Source organism: Vombatus ursinus, unplaced genomic scaffold, assembly GCF_900497805.2.
Source record: "Vombatus ursinus unplaced genomic scaffold, bare-nosed wombat genome assembly UNPS02014784.1, whole genome shotgun sequence".
Classification (NCBI taxonomy): Eukaryota; Metazoa; Chordata; class Mammalia; order Diprotodontia; family Vombatidae; genus Vombatus; species Vombatus ursinus.
This window is the reverse complement of record NW_020954562.1, coordinates 6,567,140-6,579,752: the sequence shown is the minus strand read 5'-3', so window position 1 is coordinate 6,579,752 and position 12,613 is coordinate 6,567,140. Positions and strand designations below refer to the sequence as shown.

Sequence of the window (12,613 nt, the reverse complement as noted above, 5' to 3'; positions counted from 1 at the left end):
GAACTCAAAATCTTATGGATGTGAATGTTGAAAACTAAAAATAAATAAATTAATGAATCTTTAAAAAAAAGTGTAATTAGTAATATTAAATGGTGACAATGTATTTTGCAATAGTTTGCATAGAATTTGGGTCCAAGCCCTGGCTTTGTTATTTATTACCTGTGTAACTTCTCTGGGCCTCAATTTCCTCATTTATAGAAAGATGGGATTAAATTAGATGACCTCTAAGTTTCATTCTTTCTGGCTCTAAATCTATGATCATATGAAGATATGTCCCAAGAGACTTTGTTTTCACATGCAATCATATACCAAAGGACATTTTGGTGAAATCCATTAGCAATTTATGGCAATTGACTTTGAACTAGAAAATGGGGGGAGAGGCAAGAAGAGTAATGTCATGTGAAAGACAGCCTAGTCTAGTGAAGAAGGCATAGTTCTGGAGTCAGAAGACCTAGAGTCAGGTGCTGGCTCTGACATTTACCGACTCTATGATTTTGGGCAAATCCCTGAAGTTAAGCCTCAGTTTCCTCATCTGCAAAATGAGGGGATTGGACTAGGTTATCTAGTCCAACTAGATGATTCTAGTCACTAGAATATATGTGTGTGTATACATATGTATGTGTAGATGCACACACACACACACACACACACACACACACACATACACGGTCCAGTGCTTTTTTTTTGCCTTTAAAAATAATTTCATGTTTTTCAATTAATAAATTCTACTAACAAATTAATAAAAATCTATTTTCTTTCCCTCCAAACTCACTCCCTGGGGGGAGGGGGGAGAAAAAGAAAAACAAAACCCTTGTTCCAAATATGCATAGGCAAGCAAAAAAAAAGAAAAAAGAAATTCCCACATTGACCATGTCCAAAAATATGTCTCAGTCTCCACACTGAGTCTGTCACCTCTTGGTCAGGAGGTGGGGTTGCATACTTTATCCTAAATCCTCTGGGACTGTGCTTAGTCATTATGTTCATGAGAGTCCTTAAGCCTTACAAAGTGGTTTGTCTTTACATTGTTGTCACTATTTTATAAACTGTTCTCCTGATACCAGTGATTTTTAAGCAAGTCACATTTCCTTTATTTTCCCCCCAAATGCTCTAGAATAGCTTAAAGTCACCCAATGAGCCTAGATGCCAGATTGCTCTGGTTTAACCCCAAAACCACTCTGAGTTACCTGGCCTTTGCCAGATGTTGTATCTCTATCACTACTTTCATCCCCAGTAGAATGTACACTTCTGAGCATGGATTGTTTGTTTTTCAATTGAATCCCAGCATCTAGCACAGCTCCTTCGTTTTTACACAGTCATTGATTAATTAATTACCTATGGAAAAAAATAGGAAAAGAACCTAGTGGATAGGGGGGAAGAACTCCATTATTTTTATTCTCTGTGCAGCTTCAGGGAGCTAAGGGAACTGACCAATGTCTTCCATATAGGGGTCAGATGTCGAAGCTTTTTCACAAGGCTGTTCTGACCCTCCAGCCTGGAGTCTTACTGGGAATTTGTTTGGCAGAAGCAGACAAGTCATGTTTGCAGTGGCACAGGTCAATCAGGGATCTGTCTTTGTTCCCTTCTCAGTTTGCAGACTATAACTTTCCTAAGCCTGTGGGCTGTGAACTCAGCTTTTCCCTGTCTAATGCTTGCTCTGCCAAGGTAGGACACTAGAGGCAGTAACTTTTAAGTGAAAATAAATAACATGAAAGACAAGTATGACAATGAATAAATAAATATAGGGGATTAACTGTACCTGTGGTTGTGACTTCTAGGCCATTTGGTTTCTGCAGGCTTGCAGCTGGCTCCACATTGCCATCAGAAAGTGTTCTGTTTTGTGTCTGCTGAGACACGATGGTTGATTCAATCCTTTCCCAGTAAATGAAATATGACTGTACTACTGATAAACTGTTTGGGAAGAGGAAATCACTCTGTAATTCCCATGAATAAAGCTAGAGACCATCCTAATAGGAAGGGGAGGGTAATGATAGGGCAGGAAAGACAATTAGAAGATTAAATAAAATACAGGAACTCAAAGGATAGTATTTTGTTTTCCTAGAAGTGAACCTGCCCTAAAACAGATAAGTCCAATATGGTATAATGGAAAGCACACTTGCTCTGAAGTCAGAATTTGTGTTCAAATTTTATCTCTGTCATTGATAGAACAAGGGTATTTTTTTCAATCACTTTAAAGTCCCTGACAACTCTTTGACCATTATTGGTATTCATACTCAGTTATCCTCTTAAGTTCTTTCATTCAAAAATTTCATTGTGAGTGAGTAATTCATAAAATTAAGAGCTGATAGAGCCCTTAAAAGTCAACTAGTCAAACACCCTTATTTATAGATGAAGAAACTGAGGCCCAGAGAAGGTAAATTACTAACCTGATGTCACAAATAAGTAGCAAAACCAGGATTTGAACCCAGGTTGTCTGATTTCTGAGTTTATTGCTCTTTCTACTACATATTTGCATAGTCTTATGGATGATTAGATCTAAATAAAAAGTTTCATTTTCAATTGTATTACTAATCATTACTGTGATGTTGTTATTAACCACTTCTATAATTAATTGAATTTATAATTAATATATAATGAAAAACTAATCACTTTAGTAGCTAGTGTAATTTCATGGTTAATCATTATAAAATACTTTTCACACATCCCATTCCTCATGCTAGGAAAAGCCCATATAAGGCCTGGAGCCCTAGATTTGAAGTAGGGAAGGCATGAAATCAAACATTGCTCTGCTACTCACTACCTGTGTAACCTTTGGTAGACTGCTTAACCTTTCTGGGACTCAGTTTCCTCTCCTATAAAATGAGAGTTGGATTAGATCAGGAGTTCTCAATGTGTGATCCAAAGACCTCTGGGGGTCCCTGAGAACCTTTCAGAGGCACAGTAAGGTTAAAACTATTTTCATAATAATACTGACATTATTTGCCTATTAAAATACTCCCTTTTCCAACTATATATCTATGTGAGACTGGATTTTGTTTATATACTTCAACCAAAACAACATATTGCAACAGATTAAATAGAGAAGCAGATATATCCTATTAAGGCAGACATTAAAGAGATCGCAAAAATACGAATACAATGTCAATCTTCTCACAATTTATTTTGTTTAGAAAACATAGTTATTTTGCCATAAAAAGTTGCTTATAGTGACACAAAATGGGTCTATTATTGCTATTTTAAATGAATTAATAAATATTTTAAATATTTATCAGTTTTAACTTCTAATATGGCAAACATCAATAAATGTAACTCACATAAACAAAGCTCTTTGGTGTCCTCAATTATTTTTTTTTTTTTGGTTAGGCAATGTTGTTAAGTGACTTGCCCAGGGTCACGCAGCTACTAAGTGTTACATGTCTGAGGCCAGATTTGAACTCAGGTCCTCCTGAATCCAGGGCTGGTGCTCTATTCACCATGCCACCTAGCTGCCCCTGTTCTCAATCATTTTTAAGACTCTAAAGGGGTCTTGAGATCAAAAAGTTTGAGAACCATTGGATCAAATGATCTCTAAAGTCTCTTCTAGCCTGAAATCCTATGAACTCATTCGTCAACATACTGTCCCTTTGAGATAGAGATTACCAGTGTGTAGAACAGTAGGTATCATATCCAATCCAAACATTTTATTTTCTTAGAGGTAGAACAGTGCCCTGCACACAGTAGGCACTTAATAACTGTTGAACTGGGCTATCATTCTCATTATTGAGATAGAGAAAGTGTGTCATAAAGGGTTGGGTGAATAAAGGTGCCTGATATAACACAGAAAGCTAATGTTGAAATGAGGAACCAAGTTTTAGATCTAACTCAATTGTATGTACTATCAAATAGAATCAATATGAATAGGTGAAAGAACACAGGTTGAAAGGCCTGGGAAACTTTGTTCTATTTTAAGTATTTCATTGAAGACAAGTGTCAGCTATTCTGTGCCTCAGTTCCTCAGTGGCTGGAATGTTGGACTTGGAGTCAGGAAGACCTGAATTCAAATCTGATCTCAGACACTTAATAGCTGTACGAATCTGGGCAAATCATCTAACCTCTATCTGCCTCAGTTTCCTCATTGTAAAACAGATACAATAATAGCATCAACCTCATAGGGTTATTGTGAGGATCAAATGTGAGATGTGATAATCCTTTGCAATCCTTGAAGCTCTATGTAAATGCTAGTTTTTGTTATTATTAATGTCCATCTGACCTAACTCAAATAGGAGACATCACAATGAAGTGAGATGATTGGTGTTAAAGGACTATGAAAAATGAAAAACCCTATACAAAAGAAATTAACTCAAAGTGCTGCTACTAAACAGTTCAGTCCTGTCCCACTCTTTGTGACCCCATTGGGGGTTTTCTTGGCAAAGATACTGGAGTGGAGGCCATTTCCTTCTCCAGCTCATTTTACAACTAAGGCAAATAGGGTTAAAGTGACTTGCCCATGGTCACTCAGCTAGTGAGTGTCTGAAGCCAGATTCGAATTTAGATATGCCTGACTCCAGACTTAGCACTCTATCCACTGTGCCACCTGGCTGCCCGACCCAATGTGCACCAATTCTTTGTACATACCTGCCCCTAGGCCCAAAGAAAATCCAGAGCCAGAGTGGAAACAAATTAGTGGCAATTATTCATTTCAAATCAATTCGACAAACATTCATTAAGTACCTACTGTTGTGCCAGGTGCTATGTTAGATGCTGAGGATAAATTTTAAAATAATAATAATCTTCGCCCTTAAGGATCTTAGATTCTCTGGGGGGTGGATGAAACCATGAAAGGCGGCACAGTGTGGTCATCCCAGGTGTGTCCTGGGGTATCATTAGGAGGAGAAGAGAAGTACCCTCTAGGGATAGGATAGCCCAAAGCTGTCTGCAGCCCATCCCTGTGATTGCCCTTGGATCTCTAAATCTGGAGGACTCACACAGATAACCATCACTCTAAATTAAAGGTTAGATGGCCAAGGTGGCCATCCCACAGGGCAAGATGGGGCATCATTGGCTACTTTGTGGCAGAGACAAGGAGAGGAGCCATTCTATCTGTGCCCAATGTAGAAAGCACAGGCACCAAGACACAAATCTCTTTCTTTTTCCCAGCTTACAAGAACTTGATGTCCCCAGTGGGTTGGTGTGGTGCCTTCCACACAAAAGACAGATTTCTCTTTGGGGATTTGTCCGAGTGGGTGACTGTATTGGCCTCTTCAAAACAAGACATCAGTTTGGAACCAGAAGGGATGAAAACGAAGGTGCCAACAATTTGGTCATTAGAAACTCTGCGAGCCTGGAGCAGGAATCCCATGAAATCCCCACGACTCCTCACGGTCACTAAAACATGAAAGGATGAGTCATTCACCCAGCCAGCTGGTGTGATTTACAGAAGTATTTGCAAAATAGTCACATGATTGGTCTCCCCCTCCCCTTTTCTCAAGTCAGAGAAAACTACATTTTCATTAGTCAATACTCTCTATCACAGGAGATCTAAAAGAGTGTGGACTGCCACTTTTAAGGGATATTGTAGGGAGCAAATCCCTATTCAGGCTGGACCAGCGAGCCTCTGAGGTCACCTCCAACTCTCAGTTTCTATATTTTCAAAGTGTGTTGCAATTATTTTGGTTTTGAACATCTCTGGGTGGCACAGGAGAAGTAGCAAGAAGGATATCATCAGAGATGAATGACCAGTTTGGTAATGAAGTGAGAGCAAATGATAAAGACATGGATCGTTCACATATTCCATTAGTATTGGCATGATGTTAAGAGATGCAGGAGAAGATCCTCTGCCCCGCTGGGTTGCCTTCTGATGCAGAGGACTTATGGGAAGATGTAGATATGAGTTCCACTGGGTGAGACATTGTGGGTGGGATGTGATTTGTGTTGAAGAGAGTGCTCAGAGAATCATAGACCCATCAAAGTACTGAAGTATCCATGTTCTCCAAACTTGGAAAGAATCCATCTGTCCATTCCCAGACTGGAGAGCAGTTAAGTGGATTTAAGTTCAAATCCTACCTCAGACATTTAACTATCTGTATGACCCTAAGCAAGTTGTTAAGCCCTCCTCTGCCTGAGTTCCTTGTAAAATGGGGATATACATCCACTTCCCAACGCTGTGAAGATAAAATCAGGATAAAGCACTTTGCAAACCTTAAAGTGCTATGTTATTGTTATGCTAGTTATTATTATTATTCCCAGATTGATATATTCCCATACAGGAAAAATGTGTTGATTGCTACTCATGTAATATAACACATATAAGAGCAAAGCATAACTTTAACATATTATGAGATTAATGAGCATATTATAAATAATAACATTTCTAAGCTCACTATTTCTGAGACAAGCATTTCTGATCTCCCTTAATGCTAATGCTTTTTCTCTGCAGATTATCTCCAATTTATCCTGTCTATAGTTTGCATTTTCCCCCATTAGATTATAAGCCCCTTGACAGCAGACATTGGGTGGGTTTTTTTCTGTTTCTTTGTGTTCCCAGCACTTAGCACATACTAAGTACTTAATAAGAGCTTGTTGACTTGACTACATTTAAAAATCAAGTTGTCTTATCTGCAAACTCTTTGGAAGAACAATTCATGAAAATAAAACTTAAGCCATGCCATACATCTTTTTTAATCTGAATTAGAACAAGATGTGGTGTTAGCCACGACTGGCCATCCCTAGAATGTGGTCCTTATCATTACGCCATATTAGCCACACTGATCACTTCATGGTGCACTTACTTCAGGAACAGCAAATAATGTGATCATACCCTTTTAACTTTTTATAATATCCCAAACCATCTCTTAGCCTGAAATAGGAATAAAGAAATTCATACACACACACACATTTTGAATACATTAACAATAATGAAGTCACATTATAATGGCATTATAACTCATTGACAGAAACACTACATGGGGAAAATGTCGGAGAGATTAAATATTATATATGTATATAATGCGTATGTGTATTTCATACATACAAATATTCCCTCTTAAAGATTTGTTGCTAAAACAATTAGGACTAATCCAAGACGCAGTCCAGAAAACTTTACCATTGGATATATGTACTAGGTCATGGATTCTATGATCTGAAATTCTTGGGAGGGTGTCGTATATTTTGGCACACTTACCTGGCACTTTGTCACCAGGGGAGTAAGAGGACACATTGGTAGAGACGGTGACGTGATTGTTCCTGGGATTCTGAAGCTGGGCTCTGATGTGTCTGGGCTTCATATCAACACAAGCCTCAAGGCTTGCACCGTGAGAAAAAGCCTCAGTGCATGAAGCCAGACAGAAGACGGTGTATGCCCATCCTGTGATGGCTGCTTGGATTTTCATTTCGTCCTTTACCTGTGCCATGAAAAATGATTAATTACTCCACTTCAGACACTGTGCAAGAAAAAAAATCCACACAGGTATAACAACCAGTGTTCAAGAGATACTTTTAACATTATCAACAGATTTCACATGCTCAAGAACTAGACTTGAAAGATTAATGTCAACGTAGAGATCATTACATATTTTATATGCAGAAACAGTCTCCTTTTTTTTTTAAAGGCAATTGGGGTTAAGTGACTTGCCCAGGGTCACATAGCTAGTAAGTGTGTCTGAGGCCGGATTTGAACTCAGGTCCTCCTGACTTCAGGGATGGTGCTCTATCCACTGCGCCATCTAGATGCCCCAAGATGTTCCCTTTTAAATCATTAAGGTGATGATGTTGCAAAATACTTGTTTCTTAGCACTAAACCAAGATGCAGTCCAGAAAACTTTCCCATCAGATATATGTAAACCAATATAGAACAACATTACTAAATGAAACTACAGATTCAAAAAATATGTGCATGCATTAGTAAAATCTGAGTCTTATCTGCCTGACTTGGGCAAGGCAAGCTAAAAAGAAGACAGTTTTCAGTAATCCTTGAATAAAATAATGCACAGTTGTTAACTTTTTCAAATTTATCGGACCCTGCTTGGTTTATTGGTAATACTCCTGTTTGGATTCTTTCTTGGCTCTTCATATCCACGTCCTCTCCTTTCCTAAAGTTTTTCAAACTAACTCCCAATGAAAGGCCATGTCTTGGACTTAATAAACAGTCCTGTCCATTCTTCTTTTAGTTCTTTTCACCCATTTTTCTCTCCCTTACTATGTGAGAAGAACTACCTAGCCCACGCTTAACTATGATTCTGTGTCCTCGACACCATCATCACCATTCCTCAAGGTTATGGACCATATGAAAATATCATAGATGGTAGCATAGTTAGATGAATTCAGAACTAGTTGAATTTATGAGGCAAATAGAGAAGACCTAAAATAGTGAAGGGTAAAGCAAAGAAAAAGAACAATAGACCCATAACAGTAATGAAAATTCAAAATTTTTAAATAAAGTGGTAGTAGAAATACTATAACAATATATTCAATAAATTATTCACTATGATAAAGTTGACTTGAGTATGCCAATTCGATCTTAGGGAACAATTAATGTAACTAATCACATTAAAAACAAACCACCCAGAACTAGTTGCAAGACCAGTAGTCATTAATGACTCAATCTCAATACAAAGAGAGGTCTCTAGTGGAGTATCCCAAGGATCTGTACTTGGCAATATGCTGTGGAACACTGATACCTATTAATCACTACGGTAAAGGCATAGATGGAATTATCAAATCTGCGGACGAGACAAGGCTGGGAGTAACAGCTATTGAGTACGAGTGATCTTTTCTCAGTATACAACCCTTCGGACTTATCTGCTGCATTTCACACTGCTGCCCATCTTCTCTCCTTCTGAATATGCTATCCCCTCTGAGTTTTCATTGATAGTCCTCTCGCTTGTCTGATTTCTCTTTCTCAGCGTCTCTTACTGGCTCAACATTCATCTCACGACAATAATGAGTAATGATAACAAAAGCCAGCTTTTATATAAGTGCTTCACAGTTTGCAAAGTGCTTTACATATGTTAGTTCATTTGATCCTCACAACAATCCAATGAAATAGGTGGTTTTATCATCCCAATTTAATATATTAGGAAACTGAGGTTAAGTGACTTGAACTCAGGTCTTCCTGACTTCAAGTCCAACACACTGTGTTATCTAGCTAGCTTTCAACAACTGCCTCTAATGCTCCTCTAACTGTGGGGTGAGCCCCAAGGTTCTGTCCTGAGACCTCTTTTCTTCTCTATGTTGTCTGTCTCAATAATCTCATCAGCTCCCATGGGTTTGATTATCATCTCCATGCAGATAATTCAAAAATCTCTATATCCAGTCCTAGTTTCTCCCTATTCTCTCCCTGAGAGTCTCATTACCCACTGCCTACTGGACATTTCAAATTGGATGTCCCATAATTATCTGGGAAACCCAATAGGACCAAAGCAGAACTTACTATCTCTCTCCTTAACTCCTCTCCCCTTTCCAGATGTCCCTGTTTCTATTGAAGACACAACCATTTTTCTCATCTCTCATTTTTGTAACCTGCCAGTTCTCTTCAAGCATATATTTGACTATTTCTCTCCCCTACTCAACAAACTTCATGGGACCCTATGATCTCTAGGATAAAATATAAACTCCTATCTTTAGCTTAGAAAGGGCTTCGTAACTGACCTCAACCCACCTTTCCAGTCTCATTTTACATTATTCTCCCTCTAATTCTTTGTGATTTGGTCAAACTGGCATTCCTGCTGTTCTTCACACATACTGTTCAGTTAATTCAAGCTTTTGCAGCGAGCTGTTTCCCATTGCTGGAATACATTCCATTCTTATATTTACCTCACATAATATCTCTTTTTTTTCAAGATGCAGTTCAAGGATCGTATTATATATGAAGTCTTTCCTTCCCTCCCCAAATACTTTTCCCACTCTTCCATTCCCAACTATTTTGTATTTATTATTTTTATATCACACACACACACATTTCTCCTTTGGATTATAAACTCCTTGTGAGTAGAGATTATTTTGTTTTTTGCTTTTATATCCATAGTACCTAGCACAGGGCCTGGCACATAGTAAGTCTTGACAGTAAGTACATAGTAAGCATTGATTGAGTGACCCAGAAATATTTGGAAAGACCAAAAAACATTTAATAAAATTTAATACATTTATTTAATAAAATTTAATAAATTTAATTTGATAAATTTGTTAAATAAATTTAATAAAATAAATTAAAGTTAATAGGGATAAATGCCTAATTGTAGACTTGGGCTGGCAAAAGCAATGTCACCGGTATAAGATGGGGAAGCCAGGGAGTTTGAGATAGATTTGGAAGTTGTAGGGAACTGTAAGTTCAAAATGAGACAGCAGTATATCATGGCAGGCCAAATAAAGTGAAGGGATCTTTGGCCACGCCAAGAGGTGATCACGGTCCTTCCACACTCCCCTCTATTCAGACTGTATTTCAGACCACACCATGTTCAGTCCTGGGTGCCATAGAAAGGATATTAACAACAGATAGAACACCCAGAGTGGGGTGATCAGGCTGGTGAGGGGACCTCTAGTGGGTGCCATCTAAGTGTCAGTTGAAACAACCAGGGATGTTCACCACGAAAATGTTTTTCTTCACTTGTTTTTTAAAGACTGGTTCTACCTATCTTGTTTAGGCTGGAAGGACATAATAGCTGACTTGCTATTATGTGAAGGGTTGTTACATGGATGAGGGATTATATGTGTTCTGCTTAGCCTCAGAAAGCAGAAACAGAAACAACTGATGCAAGTTGCACGGAGGCGGAGATTGGTTCAATGTGGGAAACGTTTCTGACAATTAAAATGATCTATAAGTGGACTCTGATGCTTTGGCGGGGAGTGGATTCTACCTGCTAAAGGTCCTTGAGTCGTCTGGATGTCTATTGGATACCTTCTCAAGGGAATTCTTGGTTGTGTTTGAGTTGAACTAAATGAATCCCGAGGTCCCTCTCAACTCTGAGATTCTATGATTCTGAAATGCTAGGATTGAGTCATATTCATCAGTTGTATATTTCTTATCCTATCTTTTTTTGTTGTAGTTTTAATAAGCAGTACTTTTGAGACAAGCCTGCCTCATTTTAACATTAAGAGTTAAGACATATATATGTGTGTGTATATGTATATATATACATATATATATATACACAGAGTTAAGAATAGAATTTATATATTTTGACATCATGAAAATTAATGAAACAGCATGATATCAAAGACAGAACCTATAAGGAGATGTATTATTGCTTTTATCGACATCTGAAATTCAAACACAGATAGTTGGCTTGGCAAATGGTCATTTGGGCTAGATGCTATCTAATTGTTAATTAAAATGTTAAAGCCCCAATATTATAAGACTATAGGTAATGTTCTACTATTCAGATTAAACATGTAGTTTTAAAATATGCTTATTTAGCTATATTAGCACGTCACGGTTCTTCAGCAGAGGGTGAGTAAAAAAATAAGTCAACACATAAACTAATTTATTTCCTGCTTATTCTAACAAAATTTTTGATAGGCAAAGAGGCCAAAATGATTGTTTTGGGAGGCAATCTGGGGTAAGTGACTTGGCCAGAGTCACACATCTATTAAGTATTTGAGGCCAAATTTTAAGCTTGGTTCCTCCTGACTTCAGGATGGTGCTCTATCCATTGTGCCACCTAGCTTCTCCTTGAAATAATTTTTTTAAAGTAAAGTTGGGAGATTTACAGTGAATTTCATAGAAGGCCTACCATGAAGTCAGGAAGACTCTCAGTGCCCCCAGACAAATCTCTCAGAATATAAATTACAGGGGAGTTAGGTATCTGTATCAGTGGAGATTTTCTGCACCAGGAGTTCCTCATACTCATGAAATCACAGATCTAGACTTTAAAAAAAAAATACCTCTAAGTTCCATGACTTCAGAGGACAGGAAGCTGATTAATATTTTTAAAATGCATACAGGTTGGAAAATGGATATGTGCAAAAAAAGTGATACAAAATGTCAAATAAATCAGACAAAAAGTCCCCCATACAAATATGCAGAATAATTGCAGACATGTTAAAAAAAATTGACCATTAACTTTGAAAGAGCCCCTCAAGGCAATAGCCCTCCTATCTGGAATTACAGCTAAAGGAAGAAATTTCATCTGAAATAGGATGACAAATCTGGCTATAAAAATTAGACATTAAGAAAAGAATCTACCCCCAGAGTTTTCTCCAACCTCACCCTCACCCCTTTCCTTTAATGTGGAAAGATTACAGAGGGAGGGGCAGCCAGTTAAGAGAAACGTCCTATAATTCTTTTTCTGGGAAATTTCCAATACTGTGACCTACACTACTTTTCTCATGGGAACTTGGTTTCCAAAAGGGATGAACTGATATGGTTAATTAATGTCATCTCTCAAGCTCCTTAAGATGTGGCAGAAGATGAGCAGTAAGAGGAACTTGGCTGGCCTGGTCAGCCAGCCCCTTGACTGTATTCATTCTCCTTCAGAGGGCAGACATGGAAGCCCATTCCTGGAGTTACTGGCAAAAGTCATGTTTCCCCAAAGTCAGAAGGAACTTAAATGACTATGGATCAAGGAGAAAAGTGCAAGGAGAAAAACATGTAGCCACACCCAGAATGCTGCTACCCATCCCTGGCTCAGAGCTTTCTCCTTCAGATTCAATACCTTCTCTAGCCGAACTTATTTGATAGAAA

General features: G+C 38.1%; 1 protein-coding gene across 2 annotated transcripts in view; it reads right to left on the bottom strand.

The window, feature by feature from the left end:
• Nucleotides 1-7,352, bottom strand: part of REELD1 (reeler domain containing 1) — an 18,498-nt gene extending 11,146 nt beyond the window's left edge. For both annotated transcript variants that reach the window (XM_027866803.1, XM_027866804.1), the window contains exons 1-3: nt 7,118-7,352; nt 5,100-5,322; nt 1,757-1,908 (exon numbers count right to left, since the gene is read on the bottom strand). In XM_027866803.1, the coding sequence (XP_027722604.1) occupies nt 1,757-1,908; nt 5,100-5,322; nt 7,118-7,346 (604 nt within the window). In that variant the 5' untranslated portion in view covers nt 7,347-7,352. The remainder of the gene's footprint in view (nt 1-1,756; nt 1,909-5,099; nt 5,323-7,117) is intronic.
• Between the last annotated feature and the right edge of the window lie 5,261 nt (nt 7,353-12,613).